This window comes from Aquarana catesbeiana, linkage group LG10 (assembly GCF_042186555.1).
Source record: "Aquarana catesbeiana isolate 2022-GZ linkage group LG10, ASM4218655v1, whole genome shotgun sequence".
NCBI lineage: Eukaryota > Metazoa > Chordata > Amphibia > Anura > Ranidae > Aquarana > Aquarana catesbeiana.
Window position 1 is genome coordinate 124,260,690 of NC_133333.1, and position 17,400 is coordinate 124,278,089.

Below are 17,400 nucleotides of genomic sequence, written 5' to 3' on the forward strand. Positions count from 1 at the left end.
TATCTATCTATCTATCTATCTATTTTTAGCAGAGACCCTAGGGAATAAAATGGCAATTGCTGCAATATTTTATGTCACACTGTATTTGCCCAGCTTTCAAATGCAAGTTTTTGGGAAAAAATACACTTCAATAAATAAAAACGAAACAGTAAAGTTAGCACAAATTTTTTTTGTTTTAATGTTAAAGATGATGTTACGCCGAGAGAATCGTGATCTATCCTCTAAGCAAAAAAATTGTGATTCTCATTTTTGCCAGAATCGTGCAGCTCTACTAAACACACACTGTTTAATTTACAGTATCCCTTTTATTTCTGTATGTGGATGATGGCACTGTAGTTATTTTAATCCAAAAAACTATCTACGTAACTTTTTTCCCAATCAATAAACAGCTGTCACATGACCCAGCTCTTTCCCAGCCTGTCCGCAGGGAAACAGGAGGAGCTTCTAGTTCCCTTCTGCAAGTCACAAACAGCCTTGGAATACAGTGTAAAAATAAGTAATACCAATAAACTTTTTTTTTATTATCATGCAAATATATATTTGAAATCCAATCTCTATTTATTATTTTTGGCAGTAATATGATGCGTGCAGATTTCTGCCAGTCTCAGGCTGTGCACAGCCCTCCAGCCTGTGTCTTAAAATAAGGGGTGAAGCCACCATTAATCTACTTTTTATATCTTACCCTTATTGTGTTTAGCCGATTAGTGGGCATGGAGGAGGGAGGGAGTGGGCAGTCATTTACCACTGTGTATACGCCCACATGTGTGACTCTAGAGTCACATGGACTGCTCAGATGTGATGGGGAGGAAATGCTCAGCATAGAAACTCGCTGAAAAATGGAGCATGTGCACTAGCTGCCAACACTGCTTTGCAAAATCCCCAACTGCAGTGGGAACATGGACAGAAATTGGAGATGGAGAACAGCAGCATCATCCTATTTTTGCAGAATACAGAAAACTAATCTCGTAGTGCCGGTGTATGAACAGCATGTAATACGCCATTTATTGATAGTTTTTAAAGTGGATGTAACCCCACTCTCATAATTTCTAAATTACTTATATAGTGCAGATCTATAAGGATATACATGCCACCTGTATGTATCCTTACCTGTCAAATATCTCCCCTTTAGCTGTTTGGAGCCCTGCAATACTCCAGATTCTGTGGGCAAGTCGGTTAGCCAGGGCTCGGTGGGTGGCGTCGTGATGTCAGTAGACTCCCCACCCACCTCTACACTCCCCTTGGCCAGGCATTGATATTTCTTACACTTAACTTCTGCTGGTCTCGTGGATTATGCCCTATGATCACTAACATCCAGTCAGGGAAGTCACCACATGACTTCAGTATGCCCAATCATGCTGAGGTGTGGAGCAGCCAATCCTGGGAGAGCTGGAGAAGAAAGGAGAGGGGGTGTGTGAAGTACACAGAATGCCTCTCTCACATAAGGAAATCACCTGTCACTAACAGCAAGGGGGAAGAAACACACACCTATTTCTCTGTGTGTCAATTTTTGTCTTACTGAAGAAAGATAAGAGGATTGCTCAGAGCTGGATTTAACTATTTGTGGTAAGACTGGGCACAGATGAAATAACATCCTCTGTTGTAACAGATATGAGTCTTAATTAAAAAAAAAATTGGGGTATACATCTACTTTAATGATGGGTTTATGACACTTTGAATGTCACATTGTCTGATTTTCTACAATAAATGCTTAGTATGTGTTTTTTTTTTTTTTTTTTTTAACCAGTTCCCGAGCAGCCACTGCAGTTATACTGGGCGAGCCGTTGTAGCTGTACGTCAGCCCTTTAAGACGCTGTAGGAGGCGCACGTGTCCCCAGAGCCAATGCGAGTGCCCGACGGGTGCGGTGACTGCCGGGCACCCGCGATCGGTCGTGACAGTCCGAGAACCGGGATCTGTGTGTAGACACACAAATCCTGGTTCTGTCAGGGGAGAGGAGACCAATCGTGTGTAAATACTTAGTATGAACATCGATCGGTCTCTTCTCCTAGTCAGTCCCCCCCAGAGTTAGAGCAAACCTAGGGAACACAGTTAACCCCTTGAACGCTCCCTAGTGTTAACCACTTTCTTGCCAGTGACATTTATACAGTAGTCAGTGCATTTTTATAGCACTGATCGCTGTATAAATGTCACTGGTGCCAAAAAGTGTCTGATTTGTCTGCTGCAATATTGCAGTACCGCTAAAAATTGCAGGTCGCCGCCATTACTAGTAAAAAAAAAAAATACTAAAAATGCCATAAATCTATCCCCTATTTTGTAGCCGCAAAGTCCAGAAATCAAGGAAGGGAAGGAAAGGGTGTCACCGCCCCAGGTGGGTCTAACAAAAGTAAACCTCTTCACCAGTTTAGAAGCCACAGGTGCTGACAATGCATATAGCAATAGATAGAAAGTAGTTCTGGACTGCCGCACTCCAAAAAAAAAATTTGCCTTTTTTTCAAAATGCAAGATCAAAAATACATGTCACAGCAACAGACAGAAGAGCTGATGCGTTTCACACTACAAACAGTGCTTAGTCATAGCTTAAGCACTGTTTGTAGTGTGAAACGCGTCAGACAAATTTTTTTTTGGAGTGCAGCAGTCCAGAACTACTTTCTATCTATCCCTATTTTGTAGATGCTATAACTTTTGCGCAAAGCAATCAATATCTGCTTTATTGCGATTTTTTTTTTTTTTTTTTTTTTTTTCTTTTTACCAAAAATATGTAGAAGAATACATATCAGCCTAAACTGAGGAATGCAGGGAATCCCAGGACATCATATGACGCCCGCCTGGAGGGGCAAAGGGTTCCTGCGGGCGTCATTTGACAATAGAGCGGTAGGGAAGTGGTTAAAGGCACATTGGATGATATTGGATAAAAAAAATGTTCTATTTTATTGATAACAATTCATTGTGCAAACAGAGCAAAAAAGTAGAGAGTTAAAAAAATAAAACACACATTGAACATGAATACATGGTGCAGAGAGCATGTATGCACCGTAAAAGCAACAGTGAGCCTCTATGCGTCAACGCGTTTCACTGTTTTGCTTCATCAGTACACATTCAGGGGTTCTTGGAAGAAAAAGGTCTCGCTATCTAAGATAAAACTCATAGGTAGTTCTTTGTATGATAACATATGCATAAAAGCATGAACCATTGTCCTAGCCGAGTGACATGTACAACACACATACAACTACCTTGTCAAAAAATCTGCAGAAGATAATCTCCCCACTGGGCATCAAACATCACCATATAGATAAGGTATCATAGTGTTTAGATATTTGTGACCATATGGTAAGCTAGAATAATTTACCTGATGCACATTAACATCAAAGCAAAACCATATTCCGTATTTAGTTAGAGTGGAAGCGATGTGGGTGTACTTATTGACTCAAGATGTCACTCCAAGCAGATATATTAAACACATATCCACAGAAGCATTAATAAATGCAGGTACATTCCACAGACCAAAAAGTGGCTAATAATACATCCAAACAAAGGCATAATTAACAGCTTCAATCTATGGGATTAGGCAGCAAAGTGTAGCCCACATGCTACCCAGATATGACAAAAAAGTCTCAGGGAAAAAAATGATTTGCTCGATGCCATCATTGCTTCATAATAAATTGATACATATTATTGTCGTCCAAAAACGTATACTACAACATATTCGATGATTTATACGCTAGATTTTTATTGAACTATCGACCTATTTATTTCATATATAATGATAATGTAATTAATAACTTACTAAATTGAAGTGGACCCAAACAAGGCAAAACAACAATAGGAGGACTACAAGGAGAGATAAACCAAACCTGGAAAAAAAAAATATATATATATGTGTATATAAAGATATGCTCCCAACTTGGTAACTACAAAAATGATCTAAAACTCCAAACCTCGTTTAAACCTGGGAATGATGTAGCATGTAAATCATATACCCATTTGGTTTCTCTTTGTACAACTTTTTGGTCAAAGTTGCAAAGTGGCTCATTGTTGCTCTTACGGTGCATGCATTCTTTTTGCATCGTATGTTATGTTTTTAACTCTTTACTTTTTTGCTCTGTTTGCACAATATATATATTTTTTATCCAATATTGTCTAACCCAGGGCTGTTCTTTGCCTATTTTCTTTTCAATAATTCTAGCACTAGACCTCCTCTGTAACTCTAAACTGGTAACCGTTAAAAATCTACATAGGCGAGGCTTTAAAGAATTTTAAGTACTGTAGTTTGTCGCCATTCCACATATGTGTGCAATTTGAAAGTATGACATGTTGGGTATCTATTTACTCGGCGTAACTTAATCTTTCACATTCTGCAATACAGTGTGACAAAAAATATTGTAACAATCACCATTTTGTTCTCTAGGGTCTCTACTAAAATATAATGCGTTTGGGGGTTCGAAGTAATTTTCTTGCAAAAAATAAAAATTTTAACCACTTCCGGACCGCCGCACACCGACATACGCCCTTATTTTGCCGGGAGATATCATTATTTTGGCAGCAGCTAGCTGTCATAAACCCGATATCCTCTTGTTTGGCCGGCAGTCCGCTTCAAGATAAAAGCGGTCTTTGCTGGGGATTCGCCACGCAATCATTTTTATCGGCGGAGGGAGAGGGCCCCCCTCCCGCCACGCTGCTCCGGTGCTTTCTGCCGCTTACCATAGCCGTCGGCAGTGGCAGAGGCAATCGGATGTTCCTCCTTCCTTCCTTCTTTGGCATGGAAACGAGTGAGGGGAAGATGACCAAAACGTCACTTCCGCCCATAGCTCTTAAAGGGCCATTTTTTAAAATTAAATTACTTTTTTTTTTATTGCATTTTAGTGTAAATATGAGATCTTTTTGACCCCAGATCTCATATTTAAGAGGTCCTGTCATGCTTTTTTTCTATTACAAGGGATGTTTACATTCCTTTGTAATAGGAATAAGTGTCACAATTTTATTTTATTTTTTTTAAAAAAACAATGTACAAATAAAAGGTAAAATAAATGAGAAAAAAATAGAACTGTTTTAAACATGCCCCGTCCCGCCGAGCTCGTGTGCAGAAGCAAATGCATACGTGAGTAGCACCTCTAATTGTTGCCTATGGAGATTTTTAAGGGTAAAAGTTTGTCGCCATTCCACGAGCGGGCGTAATTTTGAAGTGTAACATGTTGGGTATCAATTTACTTTACTTAACATTATCTTTCACAATATTAAAAAGATTGGCCTTACTTTACTGTTGTCTTATTTTTTAATTCAAAAAAGTGTATTTTTTCCAAAAAAAGTGCGCTTGTAAGACCGTTGCGCAAATACGGTGTGACAGAAAGTATTGCAATGACCGCCATTTTATTCTCTAGGGTGTTATAAAAAAAATGTATAATGTTTGGGGGTTCTTTAGTAATTTTAGTAATTAGTAATTTTCTAGCAAGAAAAAAGTTTTTTAACTTGTATACAACACATCTGAAAAATCTAGACCTATGGTTATTGAATTGAGTCTGCTCGCCTGGAATTAAACGTCTGCCTTACAACGAAGGAGGGATAACAACTGCGTTGGACTCAGGAAAAATTTTATTCCCAATTGGGTAAACCAGGTAAACTTTTATCGACAAGACTGGCCCCCATGCGCCCCCCTCCTCATGTCCCTAAGATCAGGAAATCTGACAGTTCCTTCACTCAAAATCCTAAATCAGTTCTGCAGGGATTCCAAACTTTCTACAAAAATTTTTATAACGATGACAAGGTCACAGGCCAGCAGGAGTTCGATGAGTTTGTCGAACACTTAACCATTCCGACCTTACAAGATGAATATAGAGCCTTTCTAGATAAAGATACCACTGTGGAAGAGGTTGTGGCTGCTATAAAACAGACCCCAATAGGCAAAGCACCGGGCCCGCATGGGTTCACAACCCTATATTACAAACAATTCTCAACGCTACTGGCCCCCTCCCTAGCACACTTTTTTAGGGACATGCAGAAAGGCGGTCCAATAGACACTGATTCCAACAGAGCCTTCATCACTTCTTCCCAAACACAAAGATCACAGTGATGTAGCCAACTACCGACCCATATCCTTAATTCGTACGGATCTGAAGCTATTCACGAAAATCTCGGCAAACAGGATGTTGATGTGTTTTGGCTGACTACATTCACTCCGATCAGGTGGGCTTCCTGCCATACAGACAGGCTGCTGATCAGGTCAGGAGAGCGATTGACCTTATATTTTTATTACACTCATCATGGGATGGTGGACCACATAGAAAGGGAATGTTGTTATCTATTGATATCTGCAAAGCATTTGATTCGCTATCATGGCCTTTCCTCTTTCGGGTGTTGGCTAGGTGGAATTTCGGTCCTACGTTTTTGGCCTCGCTGCATTCAATATATAGCTCACCCTCGGCTCAGATACTCTTAAGGGGTCATAGGTCAGACTCCATATCCATCTCATCGGGCACTCGACAGGGATGCCCATTCTCTCCTATACTATTTGTGATATCCATTGAAACCCTGGCGACAGCGATCCACCACTCTTAGGAATAGAAAGTGGGGGGTGGGGGGAAGAGTCATAAGTATGCTTTATTTGAAGACGATCTTCTGTTGTTTATCACGTCCGCCCATACCTCATTACCAAATCTTCTGGCCCTATTAAACCGATTCGGAAAAATTTCTGGCCTGTTAGTCAACCATGATGCATCAGAGGCGCTGAATGTCAGTTTACCAACTTCAACACTTCAGAGTATCAAATCTCAATTCCCTTTTTCGTGGCAACAGTCGTCCCTCTCTTATTTGGGTATCCAACTGACTTCTGATGAAACCTCACTATACAAAGCCAATTACCCGCCCTTGTTTGCTTGTTTATTGGAAGAAGTGAGGGCATGGTCTGATGCAAGTCTGTTTTGGATGGGTAGAATCGCATCAGTTAAAATGACAGTTCCTCTAAGGTTACTATATTATTTTCGAACTCTGCCTATCCAAGTCCATCGGAGCCATATGCTGCTTCCAATCTAAAATCCTCCATTACATCTGGGGTACTAAGGGTCCTAGAATAGCCCGAGCTTCACTGTATGCTCCCAAAGACCTGGGGGGTATGGGTGTGCCCGATTTTCAAAAGTACTATATAGCCGCACAGTTGGCCCAATTACTCCAACTTCACAGCTGTCACTATTGCCCTGAGTGGGTGCCACTGGAGTCTCAGGCTTGCACTCCACTAGCAATAAACCTTATCCTTTTGGACTTCCCCAAAGCACCATAAAGCTGTTTTGAGTCCGGCGCTCTATCATTCCATAAGCATCTGGGATGTGAGTTGTAGAAGATGGTCTCTACGGTCTGCACACACCCCAGTGGCCCCGCTTTTTGGCAATCCTCTGTTCCCCCAGGCAAACAACCCAATAGATTTAGTTGGTGGGTGAACAAGGGACTGTACCGTATAGGCGACTACCTAGATCAGAGGAATACGTCCCTCCTCACATTACACAGACCGTTTGGAGATGCCCCTCCCCGCGGAGAGCTTCCCCCTACAACAAATTCAACATTTCCTTCAATCTGTATGGAAAGACGGTCTGACCTGGTAGTGCGCACCATGTTTGAGAACAGGTGCGTGCAGGATGCTGCTCTCTGGTGGGGGGCAGCATCTCCGTGCTCTACAAATAGTTCACTTTCCCTCTAGCCAGACTAGCACACAAATCCACAAAGGCATCCTCAATGTTGCCCTGATTTGAGGCGGGGGGTGTATAAAGTATATACCAGGTGGTACCTGGTACCAGAGTGCCTCTCCAAAATGTATTCAGAAACCTCGGCCTTCTTCTTCAGGGGTTGTAGATAGGTGGGTTCACCACTTCATATATGGTGGACATGCCCCAAGATTCGTCGTTTCTGGATGAGGGTTCATTCATATTTTCGATTACAGTGGTCGGTATTGTTAGACGCTTGTGTCGCTCTCCTGAACAAACCAGTTGAAAATATCCCTACATACTCAGACGTTAATATATTTTATATTCTTGGCGGCAAAAATTGCCATTGCGTCAGCTTGGAAAAGCCCTATTATAGACGTAGCATTGATGAAAAGCAAACTAACTTGGATCATGTTGAATGAAAAAATAGTGCGCATTCTGCATGACAAACAACCTCTTTTCGAGAAAATATGGTCCCCCTGGCTCACATACCTACAGGCCCCTGATGCATAAAGTTGCTTACTTGGATGACCGACCACAGATTCCCGGATGGACTCGCCTTTGTTTCTTCTCTCTATTTCCTTTTCTTCTACCATATCTTTATTTCATGCTTACACCTGGAATTGTGTTTCTATAATTTTCTCGCTTCTCTTCGGTTAACCCGGACACTCCTGGGTATATTGTTGGGGATAGGGTCCCCTATAGGGGACAGTTATGTCAAACAATTGCTGAAAGAATCTTACTAGAGAGTAGAGTACAGGTAGATTCAACTTTCTGCCAGTATCTTGGTTACTGTCCTGCCTCACATTCTAGTTAAAATATGTTGGGGGGGGCCACATAACCTACCTAACCTGCGTGTCGGGTCTTCACTTGTCTGCATTAAGCCCCACATTTGTTTATTTGGCTGTTTGTTCTCTTGTTCATCTGTTTATTTGATACACTTGAAGCAAGCGAGGGTTGTTCACTGTTCTACCGACTGTTCTTTATTGTTTTACCAAAAAAATTAATAAAAACCATTGAAACAGAAAAAGCTCAGTACAGCTTTTTTATTATTATTATTATTATTATTATTATTATTATTATTATTTTTTAATGAGCTAAACTACAGACCATTAATTGTAATGTGCCTATGCACACAGACACGTAAACGAGCCGCGCATTCTTCATTAAAAATAAAAATGGAAAAATCTGCATTTCTGGTCAGTAATTTACGCCTCATGTGCGTAAATATGTGCAATTGCTTGCAAAATGTGTGCAAATGGGAATTTATATATTGTGTAGAACAAAAATGCGAGAACAAATTTTCGTGCATGTGCGAATTTACGTGAAAATTGCGTGGAAACGGCGCAAACACATAGAAAGAAAAAGTCTAAAAAAATAGATGCTCAGACAGGAGTATCGTGTGCAAGAGGCCTAATGCAGGGAATTGCATTAAGGTAAAAAAACTCTGTCCTTTACAGCTACATTAAGATTGAATGGAGCTGGTGTTTCTTGTTTGCTGCTTGGTCACAAGATCAGTGATCGAGATCCATGCGTTATCCGTCTAACACTGGCACTATAGCAGAATAATTGAAGTGAGGCTATATTACATAAAGCAACCACCCAAAGATATAACTGCGATAACCAGTTTGGTTTACAATTGATCAGTGTATGTGTAAAGACTGAAGAAATTAAATGTTCAGACAGATTATTCCCCACTAGCAACAGATTTAACTTGTCAGTGTCCAATAAATAACTGTGTTGGGTGGACTAATCCTTTTATTTGTTTTTAAACTGTGACCAAAGATGCTTTTTTTTTTTTTTTTTTCCCCTCAAATATGTTTGAAGATAAATAGGATAATAAATGACTCTTGTCAAAGAGGTTTTGCAGATATTTATTTGTTCTTTTTATGCCGCGTACACACGACCGGACTTTCCGGCAGAAAAGGTCAGACGGAATCATTCCATCTGATATTCCGATCGTGTGTTGGTTTCATCTGACCTTTTATTTCGAAAATTCTGACGGACCTAGAAATAGAACATGTTTTAAATCTTTCCGACGGAATCAATTCCTATCGGGAAAACCGTTCGTCTGTATGCTATTCCGATGGACCAAAAACGACGCAAGGGCAGCTATTGACTACTGGCTATTGAACTTCCTTTTTCTAGTCCCGTTGTACGTTATCGCATTCTAAACGATCTGACTTTGGTGTGATCGTGTGTAGGCAAGTCCGTTTCAGCGGAACTCCGTCGGAAAAAACGTCAGTTTATTCTGATGGAAAAAACGGTCATGTATACGCAGCATTAGCCTTTTATGTGCTATTTTATGTTGCCTGCTGTTTTTGAGCATGTGTGTTTGGGAGTATTGTCATCTTAACTGAATGTTAAGTTTGGATCAGCTGAATATATTCTAGATGCATCAAAACAAAATCTGTGCAATGTCTTAAGCCAGCCATACATGGATTGAAATTCGGTCAGTTCAGCAGGGACCGGCTGAATTTTGATCCATGTATGGGCAGGCTGATTGTACCCAAGTTGATCCATTCATCGACTTAAGTTCAACCAGCCTGTCAAATTTTTCTACATATGCTTACTGTCAGCGGCTATAGCCACTAGCAGTAACCATTGTATTCTGCTGGCCGGGAATGCTCCCTGCCGTCCCCCACTGGCAGAATACAATAGCGCTGTGGGAGGTGTCAGTCAGCTTTGATGGGGGAATATAGTGACTTTTCAGCTAGGGTGGAAGGCAAGAAAATTGTGTCATCACTTTTTGGAAAAGTTTCCTGTACTGCTTTGGTGCCATTCCAACATGATTTTGGTTCCATGGACTTTTTTACAGCACTGTTGCAGATTTAAACTGAAAGTTCAGGTGGGCTTTAATATGCCAGGTAATATATTTTCCTGTGAATACTGTGAATATTTTTAATTGTATTAAACACTGTTAACTGCTATTTTTGCCCATAATAAAGGTTTTTTTAAATGCATACTGTATGTATACATTTCATAAAAACTTGTCTTTCTGTTAAAAAAAACAAAAAAAAGGAGTGATGATGTTGGGTGAGTTTCAGAAAAAAACAGGCGTTTAGAGCAGTTACCTTTTTTAAAATTGATCGAATCCAGCAGGGGACTAAGCAAAAAAGCTAAAATCCTTCTTCTCTTTTTTTTCCATTTTGGATAGACCAGGAAAAACTTCTATCCTGTGTTTTTTTTTTTTTTTTTCCCTCATCTGTTCAGGAGATTTCCCTTTTACTACCTGTCTTATGGACAGCAGAAAGTGAGAGGAGAAATGTGAGGTCAACTCGGTTGCTACTGGAACAGTTGATCCTATTGGAAGATTTTTGCTCTCCTCCTGTTCTGGTGACAACTTGGTGACAACTTGGTATTTAAAATTTTACTTAATTTTTATTTCCAGTGACAGTGGTCACTAGGAGGATTAAATAAGAACAAATCTCCCTAGCTGGGACAAAGACCTGGCACGTGATTGGGTTCTGACCTCTAATGACTCTATAGGGGAAAAAATAGTTGTGGCCTCCTATATTTAAAGCTGCACTCTAGGCAGACATACTGTAGACACCCATGATTTAAAGCAGTATTAAACTCAAAACCAAAAATGCAAAATATTGCAGCTTACCATCTCACACTTTATTAGCAGTTACAGCAAACCAATTAGTTCCTTTTATGGGATAAACGTTTTACATAATTAAATAAAAACTGATAGTTTTAAGCTCCCCTGCCAGTGTTAAATGTTTTGTCTCATCCCTGTAAGCTTGAGAGAGTTTGTGCTTTTGAAACCAGACTTACTGGCTGGATCACCAGATGAAAACAGAAGAAAGCGTGAGCCTATAGACAACGAATACAGCCATCCCATCTAAGCATTGGTAATCTACAATATAAGACATGTTTGATTTTGGGTTTAAAGGTTAAGTTCACCTTTACAGAAAATCTGTAAGGTGAACTTGCACGTGACCCTCTCCCCATCTCCCCTTGGTCCTGCTGATCTTGAGTGCCACGATCTCCCACTGTAAGACATCGTATAGCCACTTTAGCGGTCTGGGGATTTGAAATCTCTGCGGCTTTTTCTCCTCTACTCCCCACTGACAGGGCGGGCTGCACAGGTTCTGATTGGTCGGCGCCATCCATGCAATGGTGCTGACCAATTGGAATGCCTAATACATAGCTTTACGGGGTACGTTTAGGAGGTTAAGCGGAAGGGATTTCAATCTCCTAAACGTACTTTATACTTTGCCAACCAATCAGAACCCACGTAGCCAGTCCTGTCAGCGGGGAGAGTAGAGTAGAGTAGAGTAGAGTAGAGTAGAGTAGAGTAGAGTAGAGTAGAGTAGAGTAGAGTAGAGTAGAGTAGAGTAGAGTAGAGTAGAGTAGAGTAGAGTAGAGTAGAGTAGAGTAGAGTAGAGTGCAGAGATTTCAAATCCCCAGACCGGTAAAGCGGCTATACCATGTGTCAAAGCGGGAGATCGCGGCACTCAAGATCAGCGGGACCAGGGGAGATGGGGGAGGGGGTCCAGTGTAAGTTCACCTTTCAGATTTTCTGTAAAAGTGAACTTAATACCTTAAAGTGGTTGTAAAGGCTGAAGGTTTTTTACCTTTCTGCATGAAGGCAAAAAAACCTTCAGTATGCAGCTTCCCCCGCAGCCCTCCCTAATGCTTGAGCCTGATCGCCATCCAGTGATGTGCATGAGAGTGGCTGCTTTCCCGGGTGTCTGCCTCATGATTGGCTGAGAGACTGCCATTGGCTCCCGCTGTTGTCAATCACAGCCAGTGGGAAGGGAGCATGGGGCAAGGCCGAACCCCAGGTCTGTATGTCTTATGGACACGCACAGCAGGGCTTGGGAGAAGAGGAGGGGGAGCACCAGCAGGGGACCTGAAAAGAGTAGGATCTGGGTTGCTCTGTGCAAAACCATTACACAGAGCAGGTAAGTATAAAATGTTCGTAATTTAAAAAAAATACCATTTAATATGACGTTAATATTACTTTAAGTAATGCACTTGTTACAATAAAATAACAGTGACCTGCCCCGGCAGCTGGATAGGTAAGTATTTAACTGTGTTTTTTTTTTTTTTTTTTTTTGCTTTTTTTAAATAATAGGTACTTAGATGTGTAGTTATGTCTTATTACTACTAACATTTTTTTCACTGGGGTAGATGTTTGTCTTTTGTCTTGGGATCTTGCTAGAATGGTTGTGCCATCTGTGACATGCTTTTTAATAGTACCTAATTTATGTTGTGATTGCTGTTACTGTTTTGTTTACATTTTACCTGTGTTGTCTCCACATCTTCATATTTCATTCTCTCTCCCGCTATCGTGCAGAGTGTTCATCCAGGAAGACAAAATCTGCTTGGGATGAGAGTAGGCACGAGACCTATGGTAAGATCTTGGTGCCAGCGTGGATCTTTGCCACCTGCACATGCATTGCTGTGTCTTTTACCTGTGTGCATTTGCATGGCATCTTTTGTCTTGGAGTAAGGGACTTTGTGGCTTTGAGTTCTCCTGCTGTCGCTTTACAGCATGCTCTTTTATAATATGCTTTTCTGTGGCGATCACATTCATAGCTTTACAAACTGTCTACTGAAATCATTTGAAACCTAATTGACTTTAATTGATGATTTTTTTTCTGGATCCTGCAACTCTGGCTAAAAGCTTGTAGGGTACTCTGAAAATCCTAATCTTAAAGTGTAACCAAAGGCATAACTTTTTTTGTTTTTGTTTTGAATATAGTGGCATGGATTGATTAGAACTGCTGTCAGTTTTCAATTTAAAAATGTAATCAAATGAGCCCCAACACAATCACCAAATCTCACCAGAAAATATGTATGTGTATCTATGCTGCTGCTGACACTGTTATGTGTTTCTTTTTTAATTATCAAATGTTTTTATTGTGCACAAAGTCAAAATTTATACAATACATTCGATATGAAGTGACGTACAAATCAGAATCGAGGTGTACATTGAACAATTAACCAGCATTAATAAAACATACATATTTCAATGCTTGTACATGTAGGTTCCTGAGTTTTCCGTCTTTATCACTCATTCAGTATATGTGCTTTTTTTTTTAAACCAGAAAAAGAACAAAAACCAGTATAGTACAACCAGTAACTTCTCCCATCCCACCCTCGCCCACCCATAAGTCTGTCTTCGGTAGAACGGCCCATAAGATAAAAAGAACCAAAAAAAAAACCCCTCATCACCCTAAACAGAAGATTTGAGTTCACTATCGCCCACCCTTTGCCTATTCACTTCCTGGGATAGGAACAACCTCCCAGCAAAATATTTATCCCTCGCCTTCCAGGGTATCAGCAGAGTCAACCCAACTAAACCATACTTTATGAAATTTCTTAGAGGCCCCCCTAGCTTCATAAGTCATTTTATACATCAGAGTTAATTACTTTTTTCCACATCCCCAGTGTCAGCAGTTCATCATGTATCCATCTTCTGGCAATAAGCTTTCTTACTCCAGAAAATAAAATTCTCAGAAATAACTTTGTGTGTGCGCTCATTTCTTCTTGTCCAAATACCCCTAAGAGACACCTTAAGGGAGAGCAAATATTGGGCAAGTCAAACTGTTCCGAAATGAATTCTGTTACCTGTGACCATAGTGGTCTTACCTTTTCACATTCCCAAGTCATGTGTAGGAAAGTACCCTCCGCCCCCCTACACTTATGGCATATAGCCGATTCACGTCTATGCATTCGATATAGTCTAGTAGGCGTATAATACTGCTGATGTAGGAACCGAAATTGAATCATTTTATCCGTGGAAGAAACAACAGATATTAAATACGTATCCAACACCTCCTGCCACATTTCCTCCGACAACTCAGGGATAATCGTGACCCAACGTTTCATAGATCTAGAGGTTGTAGTCACCACCCCTGGACCCACTGCCCCATAATATCTAGAAATTTTTTTTTTTGGGTCCGGATCTATCAGAACCTTCTCCAAGTCAGTATTCTGGACTATAATTTCATCCGCGCCAAACTGTGCGAGCGCAGCATGATGTAATTGGACATACCGAAAATACCAGTTCCTCGGAATTCCAAAATTCTCTCTCAACTGTGCAAATGTACAGAAGCGATTGTCCTGATATATATGATGTAGGTATTTTATGCCATGTCTAGCCCAAGAGTTATGTCTGTCTGGTAGTTTCAAAAACTCTGCAAGTGTCTTATTATACCATAGGGGACTATTCGGTGACAACCACAATGGATCATCCTTCCTTCGCTTAGAGCATATATAAAACACTTTCCCCGGTAGTGCCATTACGGATCCCACCTCTCTTCCTGGTATCCCCTTCCTATACAGCATATTTTGAAGTGTTTCCTGCGAGGAGGCAATAGCAGCCTCCAACAGGGCAGTAGCATTGGGTGTTAAAGGGAAGAGTCGCCAGTGCAGAAAGGATAATTGTGACGCCAGAAAGTAAGACCGCAGATCTGGTAGAGCCATCCCACCCATTGTAACTGGCAGTTTTAAAATCGCCAAGGAGACCCTGGGTGCTTTTGAGCCCCAAAGGAAACCCACAATAATGGAATCTATATTTTTAAAAACCTTCAGAGTCACAAAAACCGGAGAGTTCGAAAGAATGTAAAGAAATTTAGGCAGGAAAATCATTTTAAATAAATGTATCCGTCCCAATAGGGTAATCGGTAAATTCTGCCATTTCCGTACCTTCTCCCGAAAGTTTTGTAAAACCGGCATCAAGTTTTTCTCCAAAAACGTAGAGATGGGAAGCTGGATTTCGACCCCTAAATACCTAAAAGAAGTGGAGAGTGGGATGGGACAGTCCCTCGGGATCGCCACCCCCCCATCAATAGGGAAAATAGAGGACTTTTTCCAATTAATCCGGAATCCAGAATAATCACCAAATTCTTGAATCAATCGGAAAGCCTCTGATAGTGAGGGCCCTGGATCCTGTAAATATAGCAACATGTCGTCCGCATAGAGCGATACTCGCTCCTCAAAATCGCCCAGTCTCAGTCCTACCAATTGCGGTGTGGCTCTCAATCTGACTGCTAAAGGCTCAATTGCCAAGGCAAACAGGAGGGGCGAAAGCGGGCACCCCTGCCTGGTACCTCTAAAAATAGGGAAGGAGTCCGAAACTATACCGTTTACCCTTAATCTTACCAGCGGGTCCGTATAAAGTAACTTCACCCAAGAGATAAAACAAGGGCCAAACCCGTATGACTCGAGGAGGTGAAACAGATACGTCCACTCTACGGAGTCAAAGGCTTTCTTTGTATCCAAAGAAGCCACCACTCTAGTCCCTGAGTTGTCATGGGCTGTCTGAAGGTTTATAAAAAGTCTCCTAATATTCATCTGTGCACAGCGGCCTTGTATAAAACCAGTTTGGTCAGCATCCACTAAGTTTAGTATGACTGATTGCAATCTACCTGCTAGTATTTTTGCAAGGATTTTTGTGTCCATATTCATCAATGAAATTGGACGATACGAATCACATTCTCGAGGGTCTTTACCCCCCTTAGGTATTAGTACAATCAAGGCTTCCCTCATAGAAGCAGGAAGTCCACCATCCGATCTAGCTGTATTGAAAACTTTTAATAGGCGTGGGGCCATACCGTATCGAAAAGTATTGTACCATTCCGAAGGAAGGCCACATCCAGTCCTGGTGCCTTCCTAGGCGGAAAGGAGGCAATCGCCTTCTCTACCTCCTCCACCGTACTACCCGCTTCTAGAGCAGTACTGTCTTCTTCTGTCAATTTAGGTAATTCAACATCAGCTATGTAGGTCCCCAATTTCTCCAGTTCCAAGGGAGCACAAGAGCTATATAGTTTTTTATAAAACCGAGCAAAAATATCTAGGATAGCGGTCGAGTCGCATATTTCAATCCCAGAATCATCATACACCGACTTAATATAGACCGGAACATATTCCGGTCTCGCCAAGTATGCCAGAAGCCTGCCATTCTTGTCTCCAAATTCAAATATGCGTCTACGTTGTGCAAGATTTAATTTTGTGGTACGATCTGTGAGGATCGTCTTGTACTCCCTTGTTCTGGTTTGTAAAGTCAGTAGCCTCTCTGTAGTGGTTTCTCTAACATATTCAGCTTCCGCCAGTGTCACCTCAGTCTCTTTGAATTGTACCTCTGAGGCCAGTTGTTTTTTAAACCCTTGGACTTCCGTCATGAACACCCCTCGCAGCGTGGCCTTAAAAGCCTCCCATTGGAGAAGTGTGGATGCGGAGCCATTGTTTTCTGCCCAAAAATGTTTGATCGTCTCTGTACATTTGATTTTAATATATTCCTCCTGGAGCCAACTCGCCTACATTCGCCATAGTTTTAAGCCCGGCTTCGGTCCTAAGTTAAGTTCCAGTAACATAGGGGAATGATCTGATAAAGCTCTGGGCAAATAGGAAACCCCCTGAACCAATTGCATACCGTCTCCCTCAGTCAGGACGGTGTCTATCCTGGACAGCGTCTCATGCGTTTCGGAGTAGCAGGAATATTCCCGCATCCCAGGATGATGGAAACGCCAGGCATCTCTGAAACCATGTGCAGACAACCATCCCCCTAAAGGAGCCGCCGTGCCGGATACCGCCCCAAGTCTATCCAGAGCTGGCTCTGCCACAGTATTGAAATCACCTAATATATAAATCCTCCCCTCCGCTACCTCATAAATTATTTGTAACATATCATTTAAATGAGCTAGCAAAAAAGGAGGAGGTACATATAGATTCACTATCGTTAGAAATGTATTCATCACTTGGACTACTAATACCACAAACCTCCCTTTAATATCAGTC

General features: G+C 41.2%; 1 protein-coding gene across 1 annotated transcript in view; it reads left to right on the top strand.

The window, feature by feature from the left end:
- ARHGEF12 (Rho guanine nucleotide exchange factor 12) overlaps positions 1 to 17,400 on the top strand; it is a 441,882-nt gene that overhangs the window by 78,779 nt on the left and 345,703 nt on the right. The window contains exon 4 of the mRNA XM_073602566.1: positions 12,953 to 13,009. Within this exon, the coding sequence (XP_073458667.1) occupies positions 12,953 to 13,009 (57 nt within the window). The remainder of the gene's footprint in view (positions 1 to 12,952; positions 13,010 to 17,400) is intronic.